Source organism: Erithacus rubecula (genome assembly GCF_903797595.1).
Source record: "Erithacus rubecula genome assembly, chromosome: 3".
NCBI classification, from domain to species: domain Eukaryota; kingdom Metazoa; phylum Chordata; class Aves; order Passeriformes; family Muscicapidae; genus Erithacus; species Erithacus rubecula.
The window spans coordinates 8,720,378-8,738,419 of NC_136689.1; the positions used below are offsets into that span (position 1 = coordinate 8,720,378).

General features: G+C 35.7%; 1 protein-coding gene across 1 annotated transcript in view; it reads right to left on the reverse strand.

Annotated features, from left to right (window-relative positions):
- The window catches only part of PTPRN2 (protein tyrosine phosphatase receptor type N2), a 628,212-nt gene that overhangs the window by 342,782 nt on the left and 267,388 nt on the right, over window positions 1-18,042 (reverse strand). Inside the window, exon 11 of the mRNA XM_079300304.1 lies at window positions 5,476-5,555. Within this exon, the coding sequence (XP_079156430.1) occupies window positions 5,476-5,555 (80 nt within the window). The remainder of the gene's footprint in view (window positions 1-5,475; window positions 5,556-18,042) is intronic.

Sequence of the window (18,042 nt, forward strand, 5' to 3'; positions counted from 1 at the left end):
TTGATGACACAGAATTCATATCTCCTGCACTGACACTCACAATGAAAAACAAGGTGGATGTTATTAGGAAAGCAGCAGAAAAACATACAGTCAGATTCCATGATGTCAGCAAGAGAAGCAGAACATTGGAGACAGAACAAAGCATAAATAGTTTATTCACCAACTGGATCCAGGCTCACAAAGAACTCAGCCATTTACTCATCCTAATTAAGAGCAGAACTATGACATCTTGGACCTCTCCAAACCAATAAGACACCAGCAGCTGAAAACACTACACAGGATAAGTTAACTCCAAGGGGTTTGAAGTATTTGTTTCATTCAAAAGAACTATTTAATGCTAAAAGCTAAGGAGATGTTTTGTCTGTTTAGAGCTGCCAACTTCAACAAAAATATTCATGTTCAATGTCACAAAGTTCTGTTGTGTATTTTTTGCCATGGATATTTCAGCTCAGCTGGGACATGACCAAAATTTGTAGATGCTAAATCTCAAAATCTGTAAGACCACGGATTTAATCATTTGCATTCATTTAAAACTGCTGAGAAATTCTATATGTTTTTTAATCTATTCCAATAACTTTTGTGCAGTGTATTTATTCAAATTAGCTGGTTATATTGCATAATACAGTAAAATTTGAATAACAATATATTTTTTTTGATTTTTTGTGTTTCAGCAGAATTAATTTTGTGATGTTTTATTTTCAGAATTAAATTACTCGAAGAGAAATGATTTTTAGACAAGAAGTTTGTTACTCTCTAAGTCAGGATAATAGTCCCCTTCAGACCATGCACAGACTGAAAATGTGAATTTCATCAACAGGGCAACAGAAAAGTAAAAAAAAAAAGCCCAACCAAAAAAAAAAACTACCCCAAAACCATCCAAACCAATGGTTCAGTTAAAAGTTACGGAAATTAAAAAAAAAAAAAAATTGAAAATTTTCTTTATGTTCCTATATATACATTAAATAAATCAAAATTTCTGAGTTTCCACACTAGTGTGTACCACAAGGTATCTTAGGGACAAGAATATGCACACAAGACCTGTTAATTCCCCAGTATCTGGTTATGCCTTTCATTGTGCTGCCTGTCCCTGTCACTGCACACAGCCCTTTGCTTTTCAGTCTTACCTAAACACCTAACATGTTGCACTTAAATACAATACAAAAAGAAATGTAAGCATGACTAACACTAAAAGGCATTTCAGCAGTGCTAAGAGTTTGTGCACAAAACTTCTCTCCTGCATCTCTTTTTTATGTGTCCAGTATATATATATATATGACTGTTACAGACACCTCTAATTATCACTGTCCTTGCCTAAATGGTAGGATTCTGTGCTACATATAAAGCAATTTCTTTCCTCATTTCTATATCAAATATGTTACAATTTTATATTGAGTTTTCTTACTGATAATTGTTCCCTGCTAGGTTTCTCCTGACCTTTAAACTGAAGAGAAAAGAAATAAATACTTGTTTGTCTAAATGATGTCTTGCCAGCTGTAATTACTCCTAAAGCAGGTCACCTATGTCTTGAGAAAGTTTATTTCTTCAAAACATTGAGATGAAATTACACTGCACCACTGAACCTGGCTTATTAAACACAAATAGGCCAGAGGACAGCTACTTGATGGAAGATGTATTCTATCATTTGAATGTCAAAGTGTGTGAAGCTGGCAAAATGTTGGGTGTCCTGCTCTAGAACAAATAAAGGTATTGTAAATGTGAGAAAGCAAGCTATTCACAATTTTAAATTACTCTGTTGTCAGCTTCCCCATATAATTATGTAGCCCTAGAAACTGGAAAAAAAAAAAAAAACAACAAAACCAAACAAAAGTAATCAAAACATTTACACAGAATTGGAACTGTGAATTACTGGGAAAAAAAAAAAAAGTTTTAGCAGCAAGAATGTCTCTAAAGGATTTTAGAGAGATTACTTTGCCTCAAGACAGGTCATGTGTGCACCAAGAACAATGAACCTCAAACTCCAAGACAACAGAGGAAACCATTTTTATTATCATAGTTCCAATCTCTGTTTTTAGTAGATATTTTAAGTCATTTACCTCCTTGTATGGTTGCTAAATAGTCCCATGTCCTCCCTAACCTGCACATTTTTCAAACTCCACTGAGAAGGATGGAAAATACAGTTCCCTGTATTTCTGTATTTAAACCTTAAATAGCACAAGGAAAATATGAAGTGTATCCATTTTGGTTACAAAAATATATGCTACATGAATAACGAGACCAAACTGCTGCACAGAAACTCTTCCTGTGGCTCTCAGTGAGACTTGCACGTACATAACATCTGCACAAATAAATTCCTTTTTGCAAATATGAATAATTTACATTCCTATAATTATTATGGCATCTGATTGCCTCAATTTCCAAATTCTTTTAATTTCTAAGGATGAGACAGACTGTGAAATTCTTCTGTCCATTTGGTCTATTCATTTTCTGTAAACAAGATCTACTTTCTGAGATCCTGGAGGGATGTCAAGTTACCTAACAGAAGTGCAGCATGGAATTATGCATTTATCTGTGCCTACATTGGAACTATGCATTGATTTATTCTCCTTTTGCTTCTCTTGGTAAATTAAGTACTTGGAATGCTTTTCTTCAAGACACTGTTGACTTAAAAAATTTATAATTACAACTAGAGCCCAAAAAACCTTCTTATGTAAGTATATATTGCTGTTGATTTTTTAAGAGAATTTATTTTTGGCTTAGAGATCTGGAAGTAAGAAGTTGGCTTTAAATAAATGAACTGATTAGTGAGTACATTGACAAGCACTGCAACTTCATGAGTTAGAAAGAAAAAATATGATACTTCTAAAATTTAAAATATTTGAGGGATGGATAGAATTGTGAGGTTGTTTTTTTTTGGGTTGTTTTTTTTTTTTTCCCACTGAAGCATATCCCAAGGGGCCACATCTGCTTGGTTTTAAACACTTCTAGGGATGGTGACTCCATCACTTCCTTGGGCAGCCTGTCCCAGTGCTTAACCACCTTTCAATTACATTTTTCCTAATATCCTACCTGAATCTCCTTTGGCACAGCTCGAGGCCATTTCCCCTTGTGATTTATCTTGGAGAAGAGACTGCCCCTGACCTGGCAGCTCCTTTCAGGTGGCTCTGGGGAGTGAGAAGGTCACCCCTGAGCCTTTAGGCTAAACACCCCCAGCTCCCTCAGCCATTCCTCATAGGGTTTATGTTCCAGATCCTTTACCACTTGGCTGCCTTTTCTCTGGGGTGGCATTATTTTGTCCCCAGAACCTCCCTACTTTTTCAGCAGCATTTAAGTTAAGGAAGTTGAAAACAACTTCTTTGATTTCAGTGGTAAGAAAAAGCAGAATGTTATAGCTTGTGTTTTGCTGAAATAAATGAGTCAGAGCATTATAACTTTTCACAGTAGCTTGTTAGGAACAGGCCAAGACACATCAGGAACCGCCTGGACATAACAATGTTTCCACAGTCTTGCAAAATTTCAGTGGATGTCAATTCCATTAATTCCCTTAAGTGCGAATTTTTGAACACATGCAAGCCTAATTATCCACAACTGGAAAAATGATAAACTGCATTCAGATTTATTTTAAACCTGCCTTCTGCCAGTTTCATCTGTTCTTGCATGGCAAAAGCAATTAAACAGTCCTGTCCACATGCACTCTAGAACTGACAGACCTTTGTCATAACATACTCTGTTTTTTCCAAAAGAAAGTTTCCTTTCTTGCTTCACCACTTGGAAGATATGGAAGATATTCCATACTTACAGTCATGCCTTCTGCCTTTCCCTGAATCTTTTCATTTCAACCAGAATTTCAAATCTCTTTGAGGTATGAGAAGCAATACTATATGTGGTATTTAAACACAGGCAAAAGACATATTTATGAAAGAACAAATTATATAATTCTGTTTTCTATTCCTTTCCAAATAATTCTGAAAAACAATTTCCTCTAATGCAGACTGAACTGTCATTTTCATCAAATTACCTATTACTACACTAACTAAATTACTGTGTAAACCTTATATGCAAAGGTATTTTTTCTCCATATGAAATTTTTTACAGTAATTTACAATGAAATTCATCTGCCATTTTGAGTCCATTCACTCAGTTTTATACATTTCTAAGATCAACTTTCACCTTTAATACTGTGAATAATTCAGGATTAGCAGGATTTTTCACCATCCTGCTCACTCTCTTCTCTAATTCACTTATAAGTATGATGGATGTTAGTCCCAGCAGAGATCCTTACACCTGTTTTTTTTCACTATCTCAGCCTTTTAGAAAACTAATACTTTATTCCTAATTTCTGTTTCTTGCCTCTCTACCAATTAGAGATTCACCACTTTTCTGTTCCATATTCCACATTCTAAGTTTCTTAAAAAACTTCTGGGAAGACCTTGTCAAAAGCCTCTGGCAATCCAGGTAACCTCTACCAACAGCATCATATTGTTGATCCTTTCAGAGAGATTCAGCAAGTTTACAACACAGGGGAGGTCATTGCTATAAAAAAGCCATATGAATTTTTCCCAGGAGAAAAAAATACCTTTCAAGAGTCACATAATTCAGTATTTATTGTAAATTCTGAGTTCTGACAGCATACAGCTAGGGATTTTTGACATGATAAATTCTTGCTACTCTTTAATCATCAGTTAACAAGACCCTTCTCCAATGTAAAGGGTTCTGCAAAGGAAAGTTCTGGCATAGTCACTACCCCAGTTCTTTCTGCAACTGAATTCATCCATGGCTAAGCAAAAGGAGAACTTGATGAACAGTTTGGGGGCCACATGTTTATTTACACGAGCTTTAATTGCTTCTGTTTTCAAGTACTTGTTTAATTCTGATTTTTAAAGCACATCAACTGAGTAATTTGGAAGCAAATCAGTTATGAATTCAGATATCTTGGACAAATTATTTCTTGCAGTCAACAACTCCACAATACAGGTAATAGCCAAGCTGAAAAGGAGCCAATAGGAGTCCTTAGAACAGTGGTACTTACTTGAAGCAGCTTAATTCTAGAAACACAACCTTTACTTCCAACATTAACTTGTCATTGAAATAGTTTAAACAGAACACCAACAAAGGCATATTTCTATCCTTTTTTGTCCCAGAAAGTAGGCTAAGATGTAATAACATTTTTGTTCCCTGAAAAAAAACTATTAGAAAAGTGAAAGTATTATATACCCTTTTACAAATGACTAAGGTGCTTTTATGAGTTTTTGACAACACTGAAGAGCTTTTCACCGTGCTGAAACTTGACTACAAGCCTATATTTAATTTTCTTGACAAACAAGGAAGTCTGAAACAGTTTTAATGGACTCAGAGATGTTAAACTTCAATTTTCATGTGCCACTCACCTCTCAACCATCTCTCCCTTTAAATGTCAGTCTTCTGGGAGATCAGGATGTGCCTGTGCTGTCTGCAGTGGTACTGACTGCTAAACAGACGTGGGTGGTCACAGTTTGGGCAAGGAGGACAAGGACTTACCTGCTTCTTTGGCAACATCTGCAGTTGAAATATTTTGGAGGTTTGAGTGCACTCGGAAGGTCACAGCTGGTCCCAGCACGCTGAAAGAGATTATTTAAAAAATGTAAGATTCATAATCAAGAGACATGGCATAATATTCCTTATCAAAATAGGTTTTTAAAGAGAACCTATTAAGACACCATTTAGCCCTCTTCCTTTTGCTTCATTAGCTACATTTGCATACATTTTTATACCTCTTGTGGTTTCCTGTGTGTATTTTGTGCCCGTTTGATAGAATTTCAATGACATTAAATAAACTTTAGAACACTCCTGTAAATACTATTCTTATTATGAAGATGGCAAAATGGAGGCACTGAAATTGCTATTCACTCAAGTACAGCATAGATCATCACTGGAATTCAGAATCCAAAGAAGATTACATGTATTTTAATATTTCATATTCCTAATATCAACACAACTTCAGTTCCTGTTGTCACAACTGCAAGTCAGAGGGACAATACAGAAAATCAGAATATTTATCTTAATCGTATTCTGCAAGAATATGTATGGAGAAGAGATTCTGGACATATCTGATGCAATAGCTGGTTTTGACCAGAAAAATACCACAAAGTATTTATCATTTAACAACAGAAGTGATCACCTGTTGGAACAATTTTTGAGAGGAAATTATTTGACTCTGTGGAGACATTTCTGCAGGTAGCCTGATAGTTGTTTATGGCACTAAATTCTATAAGACATTTACAGAGGAAGGTACTGGTTAGCCAGATGTAGAGTGGCAATGTACTCAGTTTCACCAAAAAGTATCATTGTGCAATTTTAAGGAAAAACAAATCTGTATTAGTAATGTTGCATTTATTCTCCATCCATCCCAATAAACATCTACAGGTGCATCTGATGAAAGGAAAGAAGACATTTCAGGTGTGATGTCCTTACAACTGTAATTAATACTATCTACAATACACATAAGAAAAACATACATAATAGTATAATGAATGTATTTTTGGAGAAAAATTTCTGGGGTAAAAGAGATTATATAAATGACAATGCAGGAATTTACAGAAGAGAAGAGCATAGAAAACCAAAAATTGGCACTATTTTCAAAAAGTTTACTTACATGGTATATATTATGCAAGTTCCTAAGGTTTTTTTTTAACGTGTAAATAATTACATTTATACTATGAAGAGCAACCCTGCTAAAAAGGTGAAGTACATGGGCTGGAACTGTACATGTAACAGCTTTGGACTCCCTATGGCCACGGCTTAGGAGAGAATGAAATCTGAAAAACTGCTGCATAAAAGAAATAACTTGAAAAACATTTTGTTGCAGGGCTTGAAATGAAGTATTAAGTTATTCTTTTAGTAACATGTTAATCTCCTACAATCATAGAATGGAGAGCACTTAATGAAGTGTGCTTAATTGCATCACATACATCCTAGACAGAAATACCTTTAAACTTCTTCCATTTCAAGCAGAAAAAAGCTTTTTTTAACTACAAGACTTTCCTTTGAGGTCACAAAGGGAATCAGAGTAAGAATAAGAATAAGAAATAATCTTTCATCTTTTACTAGCAAAGCATGCACTGCTCACATTTTATTCTGAAGTTAACAGGGACTGCCATTAATCAATCATTTTTCTTGAAGTACTCTTAGGGGGAGGGGAGAAAAAGAAAACAGATTTTAATGTTAAAGGACACTCTAGAAGATTGGTCACTAATGGTCAAGAAACACTTTTAATAATACCAGGCAATTATAAAACCTTTGTCAACATCATATTAATATTATAGATTAAAATAAAATGTTCAACAATAGCAAAGTAATTTTTATTTGAGATAACTGCTTTACAAAAATCCAGACTATTCTGTCACTAACCCTGATAAAATCAACCATAAAATGCACCTGTTTCAGGATACTCTAACTAATCTTCCACTGTCCTTCTCTCTGTTTGCCAGCCTAAGAGAAATTCTGATTCGTCCCCAGCTGCTCAGATATTTACAGAGCCATTAGCAGTCTGCTTTAAATAAAAGCAGCATCACCCCAGTACACAGCCCTTGTATGACCAAAATGGAAAGGAAAGAAAAACCAATTTCAGATATTCCCCCAAATCTTCACTGCATATTCCATTATAGCTGAGAACCTAGAACCAACACAACATTACAATCACAATGTAGTTACACTTTGGCTCTATCAGCAATGACAAAAAGCTCCTTCCCTTACCTGAATGTTTTACTTTTATGTCTCAGCCACTCCTCACTCCCTCCCACTTGTCCTGCCCTGCCCTGTCCCACTACATGCAGCCCTGCACTTCCCAGCATCAGTAAAATCAAATAAAGGATTAAAACTGGATCAGTTCAGTGACCCAGCCCAGGCAGTGAGAGACAGGGATTTCCAAGGAGAGAAGACTGTCAGCAACCAACCCATCATTGCCCACTGACTCCACCTGGATACTCCAGGAACATGGGAAGATCCCAGTCTGTCATTGCTCCTCACTGCTCAGGAAAACAAGAACAAAAAACAGGGCAAGGAAAAAAATTCCTTATGCAAGTGGGATGACACTGAGTTAAGACCATCCTTTTGAAGGAAAGAATAAATCTCAGAATTGTTTAAAACACCCACTCATATGTTGCTCTGTGGGACATTGTTTTCCTCTACTGTAGCAATTGAATTTTTGTATGTAAGAAATCACCTGAGCACCACATCAGCATGGCTTCACTAGGAATATTTGCAAAACACAGAAAATAAAGCAGCTTTTGTCACAACTTCTTGTACATTGGCATTCTGTTTATTTAAAAGCAAACAAAAGACCTTGAGATTACTTGGTCAAAATTGCATTTCTGCTTGATGTTTTGGGAACTGACTGCTTCAGGAGCTCATAAAATGAGATTTTTCTCATGGGGGGCTTCTGGCAAAAGCACTCAATAAATAAACATTTCAATAACAAAAGATTTCCTTTAGGGAATTCCTCACTGTTCATTATGTGTTGGATGAGAACATTTAAACAAAACCAGTAATTATTTGACTGCAAAATATTTTTAAAACACTTTTTAACAAGAGGTCAGCCAGCCTGAAAAAAGGTTCCAAGATGTATAAAATGCACCCTAATAGCAACTTCAAGTTGGGTAGATGAGACTGCTTTCCCTGTGTCAGACCCTCTGAAACCTGCCCAACATTAATGATGATTGTCTTCAACCTGCTGTAAGCACAGGGGCTCACTGAAGGGCACACATTTGTTTATAAGCTGATGAACTGCAAGCAGACCATTCCCACAGATGAGGGAGGTGCTGGGGGAGCAGAGGCAACACTCCTGGCTGGTACCTGACCCCAGGCAGCACCCACCCAGCTGGGCAGGAGAAAACAGGACACGGGAGCCACAAGGGCCAGGCTGAAACCTCACCCACATCTGCTGCAGCTGAGGTTAAAAATGTTAGACAGCATTTATTGTCTATCCCTCCCCTGAGGCTGCATGCTACTACAATTACCCCCAGGTAAATTTGTAGTAATTTTTTCTTACACAAATGAACTTATACTCACTTAAGTGAAGACTGTGAATTTTAGAATATATCTGGATCACGTAATTGCACTTATCACTTTTTTCTTATACTGCTTTACAATTTTTTTTAAAATAAAGGTAAACAATTCTGGCTTCAAGGCTAATAAATAGTGACTTCTCCCCACACAAAATGTAATAACCTGCTAAATTTATTATTTGAACTTTACCAACTAATTACCCCCCCTTTTGGCTGTTACAACTTTTGCCTTTTTTTTTTTTTTTTTTTTTTTTTTTGCTTACAATAATGTTGCCTTCAGTCATAATAAGGGTTTTTTTAACAAAGACATTCAAAGCATATTGCAAATTGTCACCCTTATGTGCTGTTGTCTTTTATTCTGTTTACTAAAGATGAAATAATTACAGTGTTTATACCAAAATGACTTGAAGGTTGATTGCTGATTTAATAATATCCCCTCCCCTTGGGTTTATATTTCTCATCTGAAGGTGGGAGGGTGCACAACACACACAGAAACAAAGAATATTCTTTGTGCAAAATAGAAGTATTTCCTTTCATTAATTGTTTTACGACTAACAGCATTCTTCTTATATTTTCCCTGTCAACAAATGAAGGATCTGAATAAACAGAGCTGGAGCGTGATCAATATGGCAAGGTCCATATCACTTTCAAGCCGTAGGTTATAATTATATTTATGAATGACAGGATTTAAATCTCCATAAATTATGCACCAAGCTTTTCATGCCTGTTCCTTTCCCTCGTGTGCTTCAGCATTACAGTATCACACTGCCTGCTCTCTGAGACACAGTCACAGTCTATCATACCCCCTAGTGGAAAAGGATTTGAGAAACAAGTGCCAACATGGGGCTGTGTACTCTTGAAGATGAGACACAGAGCTGATGCCAGATGGAAATGATTTGAGGTGGCATCTCATTTTTAAGATACAGGCAGAGTGCAATTTCTCAAGACTGGAGGAAGATGAGGAGATTAGGATTGGCTATTTCCAACATGAAACATTCTCTTAATGACCCTATTTTATAAAATTGGGCTTGCCTTAATAAAGCTTAGATTTGAAATTAAAGTCACTACTTGTCTATATGTTCATTTCAAAATCCTTTAATCTCTGGAGGTTAAGAAAAGCAATTAGTAACGCTCCAGAGGACTGTGCAAAGCAAATTTTATAGCAGTGAAGGTAATTGTCTCAGGAAACGTTTGGTGGGCTTGAACTAATGACTTGCAATGTGTACACATTTCTCTGCCTTCTGTGTTTAGGAATTTGAAGCTTATGTCCATTGTTTATATTGCACTGAAGCCTCCTTTTCACCTCAATTTTGGAAAAATTAAGATGCTCATGCTGCTGTAAATGTTTTATATATTATATTTAGAGGTATATAAACATACTTATGTCAAATCAAATCAATGGGGAAAAGCACATAATTAGCAGAGGAATTTTTGTACTGCAGTGTGTTTCTACAACATGATTTACAGAGAAAAGAAAAGGCAGGACATTGACACATAATACATGGATGGATTAAGAAGTGTACACTGGCTATTTTGTTCTCCTTCCAATACTCAGAGTAGCTGTAAATCAGTTGGCTACTTAATTCAAGTTTGACCAACATTTTTAATCAGAACTGTTGACCAAAATTTATTTTGTGAAGCATCACATAATACTGTATTTACATTACACAAGCAGGTACCTGACTGAGCTTCAAAGATTCAGGAAAGTTTGTGAAGGATGTGTTGTGCTGACCTGCTACAAAGTAACTTCCCTGAACTGTTGAGTAGAGAATTATTGATCATCACTCAGACTTAATACTAAAAAGACACACATCTCTCACTCTTTAATATCTTTACTGTTCAAAGATTTGCTTCACTTTGCACCTGGGCTGCAGAAATATCAATGTGGAACTGTATGTATTCTCACATTCCTATTGACAGGTATGTATGCACAGCCAGTGATCAATCAAAAAATCTTTTTCTATTTTAGCAAAATGAGTTTTTCGAGTCCTTTTCAGGAAACTCTCAACATATTCCTAAAGTGCAGAATGGTGCACAGTGTTCCAGAACACTCTGCAATACAGCAAATAATATATTATCTAGTAATGTTTATATCCTTCATATACACTAAGCATGAACAGTTTGCACTATTCTCTGAAGTGTTCCTGCACTAAACACAGCATAGGGAGAGAAAGTTAAAGACTTGTGCTGGCATTACACCTGGTGTCTGACACTGACCAGGTACTAAAGATGGAAAAGCAAAATCCCTGCTAAGGGAAAGACACTAATTGCAGTGCACACCAGGTAGTGGCTGATTTCCTATCACCACTTGAATTTCATTAGTGGGGTTTTCACCAGGCAGCTGGGAGGCAGAACAGGTAGACCACAAAGATTAGAAAGACTGACAGTTTCAGAGCAATCACATCTTGCAAATGCAGCTACATGGAAACAAAACTCGGGTCTGGATTTGATGGTTGCAGCCCAGATTTACTCCTGCAAGTTCCATTCTTCATAAATCAGGGAAAGCCTTGGACACCTTGTCGTGGCCTCTTCTCTCCCCCTGACATGATAAGTGCTGAGAGTGACTGCACAGAGCAGCATTGCAGGGGCAGAGAAGAGGCCACAATGAGGTGCTCAAATAATGAAATGCCTGACACACTACTGTCATTAGAATAATTTCCAGACTGAAGTCACAGAAAAGGGATGACTGGCCCAGAAAGAGATGCTTTCCAATAACAGCAGTCCATGTCTGGTGGGTCTCTGATACCGATCCTAGAAGATGGAACTTTAATTATTTTACATTAATCATTAATTTTGTATTAATCATTTAATCTATATGCATCAAAATTGTGCTAAGTACACTGATCCTAATTTACATTGCAAAAGATGATGAAATAGTATTTTAAAGATTTTACAACTTGCTTCATCTAAGGTGAAGATTATTTTGCTAAGCCTACAATTTAAATGATTTTAAAAAGAGACAACGCTTAATTTAGAGATTGATGCTACACTCAGTTTGCCCTATTTTTATTCTTCACAAAATGCAACTTTTGATGATTACTCAATATCTATGAATAATTTGCAGAGTTTTAAAATAATTTTTCTATTAATCTGTCACAAGCCATGAAACTTGACATTTTCACCACACTGAGTACATGAAAGTTGCCAGCTTTGCCTGCCATGCAAATAAGGTTCTTAATTACAGTGTTTAAAAGAACAAACCATACAAATGCTATAATTTCTTATAGTAAAAAAAAAAAAAAAATAGTGTTTGGACCCTGCGAGGGTGGGAAAATGGTCTCAAAAAGCTTCTTATATGTACAGTGATTTTTCTTCCACTCCCCAAGGATTAAGCTAAAGGATAAAATTTATGTCATGAAAAAGAAGAAGGGGGAAAAAAGCATTCTATTTATATTTTTCTCCTTCTTTATACCTTTGTATCTACAAACAGCAGACATTTTAAATTTTCACCCAGTAAGCCTTCAATGCATTTTCCTGCCTTCAGCCCCACTCACCCTCTGCACACCTGTGTTGTTAATGGAACTGGCTGAAAGCACATAGAAAATTGTCTGCTGGGATGACAGTCACCTTCTGCTCCTCTTGCACAAGTGACTTTTAATCCTTAATGAGGAGCACGACTCCCATGTTAGGGCTGTTACAGAGGTAAAGGTTCAGAATGCTCTGAGCTTTGATAGGATCCATGCAGGACAAAACTTTCTTGCATGGGTATGAGACAGCACAACCACAGATAAAAAAACCCCAAACTTTGCTACAGTCTTAGTTCAAAAGGCTGCCAAATTCTGAGTGCTACAACCAGAGCTCTCCTGCTTGGGCTCATAAGGACCTGTTGGCTTCTCCTTCAGCTCTGAGAAGACCAGTGAGAAGATTGGTTTCTGAGACTCCCCTGCCAGCTGTGAGGTAGAGATATTTTCTTGACAAAGGAGGCACTACAAGAGGAATTTATTGGTTTTTTTCAGTTGCACCTACAGATGTATATTTGCTCTGTCTTTATGGCTCTTAAGGAGTACAAACCCTTCCCTTTTCAGCTGGGTCAGCATGTCTGTAATACTCATGAAATCCAACCACCCAGGTCACAAACTGAGAGAAAAAAATGTGTGTTTGTAGTTCTAGGAGAATCAGGTGGCCAAGGGCAGGAGGATCAAGACACACATAGACAAAAAATAATATTTATATTTCTTCTAAGTTATTCCTTGAAACAAATTCCTACATGAAAACCTTTTTCCATTTCTAATACTAGTAATTCTATTTGTGGATGAAGCTTTAGTTCAAGAGTGATAATCAAAGTTCTCTGTTTCTATTCTCATATCTGTCATCAAATTCCTGTACCATTTTAGGGAAAATGAAGCAAACTGCCTTGGGTTTCAATCTACTCATCTGTAGAATTGAAATTATTACCTGTTAATAATATGTGAAGTGTTATATAAATTAAATTCAATGGCACACGCTAAATGACTTACTTGAAAGAAAGGGGTATATCCTACCTACCCTACAATGTTATGAACTTTGATTTTATTAAAAAAGGAATATGATGGCATTCTCAGTCACACAGAGAGATGAGTAGTAGAGAAATATGAAATTCAAAAAAGAATAAACTTCAGAAGTTTATATATCTGCAAAAATCTTCTTTAAGCAGAGACCTAGGAGTTCATGGAAATGTATCAATAATAGTGGATTCATTCTGCTTTTGATTACAAAGGTGCAAATCCTCTGTTTTAATGAAATGAAATGTTGTAATGGAAACCCAAGCACCATACATATTATTTATAAGAATCTCCTTAGATTTTTATGGTCTATCTTTTGTAACCTGGAATTCATAAAATGCTGCAGGCCAAAATCTTTCCTATTATTTGAATGATTTTTATATTTTTCTAGCAGGAAAATTACAGTGGAGAAGGCAAAATTATCTTGGTTATATGCACATTCATTTAAGAAAAGAACACAAAATGTACTGTACCTCAGGGGGAAAAGCCACAAGACTAATGTAATGCTAAGGTTGTGGAATCACTCATTTAAAAGAAAGGAAATGCATAGTTTAAATTTTCACCTTTTTTCTTTTCCTTATCATCATTCCTCTAAAAAGTGATGAATCTTTATATTATAAATTAGTTGTCAAATAAGACAATATGTACCAGAAAACACAATGTAATTTCTTACAAATGCCTGCATGCAATGAGTTACAGCAACACATTTTTCACATAATTTGTTTCCTAGACTCATTAAATCTATGGGAGAAGTCAAGCTTGTATAAAAGAGGTTCCATTATTTCTGAGTTATGCTTTTATAACACTTTAAACAAGATTATGTCAAATAACTATAGTTATTTGTTTGCAATATAAAATCAGAGTAGATGACAAATACTGCTCAACTTTGTTGAAAAATCTTTTTATTGAGACTAAGCATGGTAAGTTCAAACTGAAATACAAGCCTTGCTCAATTTCTAGGCAATAAATGGAGTGGAAATAAAAAAAAACCCTCTATATTTCTAGTTAATATTACAGCATCTTAAGGAGAGCAGGATGAGTTGTAGAACATTCCTCCCAGTAAATCTAGATTACATAGACAGCAGAATCCAGAATCTGCCAATCTTGAAAGAAACCTTTCTAAGAATATTAAACCACAGATGTTCAATATACAACTCAAGAAAAGATTCATCACACCAAATCAAGGAGAATGGAATCAGGGAGAATCTGCACAGCAGAGGAAAATTTTCAAATGCAAACCTAACAGGACCCTGTGCTACCTGTCCAACCACTGCTCAGTGGTTAAATAATCCTCCCTCACACCATCCTGACTCTAAATAATTTCCTGAGCTGTTCACATTTAGAGCATACATGCACCACATGTCATAACCCATCAGCACAGTGGAGTGAAAATACCAAGTATTGTTCCAGTGTTTAGGTTCTGGATGACTGAATATGATTAGCTGGTTGATTGAATTTTTCAGGTGTTATAAAAGTAACATGACAAACAATGAACAGAACCTATAGTGCATGATTAGGACACTACAGCCAATGCACATGTTTCTAATAGGTGAGGCTGGGAGCTCCACTCACCACTCTGTCTGCCCAACACTTCCAATTTCAAAGTGTTTTAAGCTTCTCCAAACTTTCACCACCTGGTTTGATTTTCAGGTATCTTCCTCAGTTCAAGTTCTTTTCACTGGGATGGTTGGCTGGCTTTTCAAATCGTATTTATTCCAACCCAACCGTTCCAGCTCTTCCTAAGAGCAGGGATAATGACAGCAGTGTTTGGTTGTGCAAAGCCTGTTCTCTACAAAGGAGGTGCAAAATGTCTCTAACCCCAGTACTTGGAAACAAGAGATTTGAAGTAGAAAAAGAATGTGCTTGTAACTGTCCTCATGAAAAGCCTTCCAAATTCAAGCTTTTGTTAAAATCACTGTTTACACAAAACTATTAAAAAAACATTATTAACACTGTGGACATGCTATTGTATATCAGGAAAAATCAATCTTACTTCAAGTACAGAAATGAAGCCTTTCTTTTAAAAGTGCTTTTTCAATAGGATCCTTGAAATCCAAAGATGAATGGTGGTCAAGTAGTAGAGAAGACCAATATTTTCAGGGGCCTTAATTTCAATTTTATCAGGCTTCAGGAAGTATGTTGCAAATGAAGTACAGAATAACAAAGATTTAAAGGTCCTGCTACTTTAAATTCTGCTGGAATCATTTGCTTCAGACTTAGACTCAGTCTCAATTCATTTGAAGAAAAATAACTTCTGGAATTTATTTATTTATTTATGTTAAAGGCCAAATCCCATTGTCTGAATGGAGAACTGACTTCTGGGACTGCTGAGTGCTCAACAATGGGATCCCTGTCTCAGCCAGGGCAAGTTCATTTCAGAAGAGGCTGAGTAAGCTGTGCAGTGACACATCACACTGCACACCTCGTAGTGGCAAATGCTTTGACACTAATCTTTTCATGCATAACTCCAGCTCTGGATGGTCCTAATAAAACCCCATATCTCATATGAGTTAAATATATCAATTCATGTTTGCCAAGCATTTTGATAGTGTAGTGAAGAGCACTATTGGAAAAAGAAATCCAAAATAAACCAGAAGAAAATGGGTTTTCTGACCTCAAAGCAGAATTTGAATAAAGTGCAATAAATAAAACCTGAAGTCACACATTGAACAATGAAAATAAAATGAAACATTGAAGAGCTACTCATTAACTGAGGATTTCTTTTTTGCTCATGAAATAAAACAGTTGGCTGTAGAAAAATATATAGATGTGATTCAATATTTCAGAAGTCTATCATAATTAGTGTTATTCAAAAGATTGGTCACCTGAACAAAATAAAACAAAAAAATGGCTTGAGTTCAGTCCAAAGTCAATTTTTTGTTTATTCCCATCACCTAAATAAAAGCATTTTCCTTATAAGTCAAGCTTCATTAAATTTTGAAACTAGTTATTACTTTGAATTTATAGCATTTTTTTTTCCAAATGTCAAATCACATTGCTGTGTCTGCTACAAAATTTGAAAGGTATTTTTCAGCTGAAGTCTTCATATGGTTTCCTTGTATACCTTCAGTTAACCTGAATTTTTCATATAATAAACTATTTAAGTAAACCCTGAATTCACCTGTAGTCCCAGTGTGGGCAGGGAGCACTGTGAGGGGAAAGCTGAACAACTAGACAGAATCCTGGGTATTGGAGATTTAGACTCTGAAAGATGAGGGATTTGGTCTTTTAACTTAGCTTTGGGTGCACAATATAGATGCATCAGTTCATCACAGGAGAATAGTGGTTAAATGAAAAGGATTTGCAATCCAGGATGTTATATTAGATAATCAGAATCACTCTTTTCAACTTAAAAAAAAATCTATTTATATTAGCATTTCAAATTTAGCCTAAGTGTCCTGTTCACTCTCAACATTATATATATAGATTATATGGTTATATAGTGAATTGTTACACTTCAGAACAACAGCAGCAGATTGAGATTAATGTAATTTTATGGAATGAATATAGAGTGCTCTGCTAGAGGCTTTCTGCCGAAAAATTATATATGAAAATGGAAATGCTGGTCAAATCAGCACATCTCCTGAAAGTTCAGTTCTTTGAGTACTGAGCTTTGGTATATTAGAAGGCAAAAATGAAGAAACTGCCATTAAGATAAATGGCTGGAGGAAGATAAAGCAGAACAAAATGGGGAAAAAAGAGACACCTAGAGAGAAAGATCTTCAATGGCAACTGGGAAAATCATATCAGTCTAGAGAGAATGTAATATTCAGCTGAAAATCTCACTCTTAGCTGGAGGCTGAGAATGGGGATATAAGGCCTGAAATACTATGAAACCAGAATAATGTTTTCTTTTCATACAAAGTTATTTACCTAAGGTCAGAGCTGAAACTTCCCCTTTACAATGCTCGCAGTAAATGCCCCAAATGTGAGAACATTAAATACAAATTCAAAATTTATTTGTATTCTCATCAGAAATCAGTTAAGTCATTTATGCTGTAATCAATGACTTTGACTAATAATTCTGTGTCCTTTCCTCTACTTTCAAAACTGAGCTTAGAGATTTTAGTATTTTTATTATATTTGGATGTTGATAAAGTCTTGTGCTGTGAGTAACTCAATTACATGAGGAAGGCCAATGTTGCAAATTGCAAAATCATTTTTTTTAAAGAAAATAAATACAAACCCTCCTAAATATTAGCACCCATCTGACTTCAATCCCTGATACTAGTCCAACAATCAATCACCAGGGGCATTGGACACCCATAATTAGATTATAAAATCATAACTATAGTAATTTTACGTCTGCTTGCATAATTACATCAGCATGCTAATATCCTTTTAATGGTCTCTAATGATGTAATAAGAAATAATGGAATTTATTTGACAGCTACATAACCATTAACAAAACATATTAAGCATAACTATTACTTCCATAAAGATTCAGGCTGTATCCAAAAATGACAGCTAACATGTTGGATCTTTTTTTCAACGCTGAAATATTTCTAATTCTGAATTCCCTGAATCTATTCCCACTCATCTGCTTCACAGGGCAAGCAAAG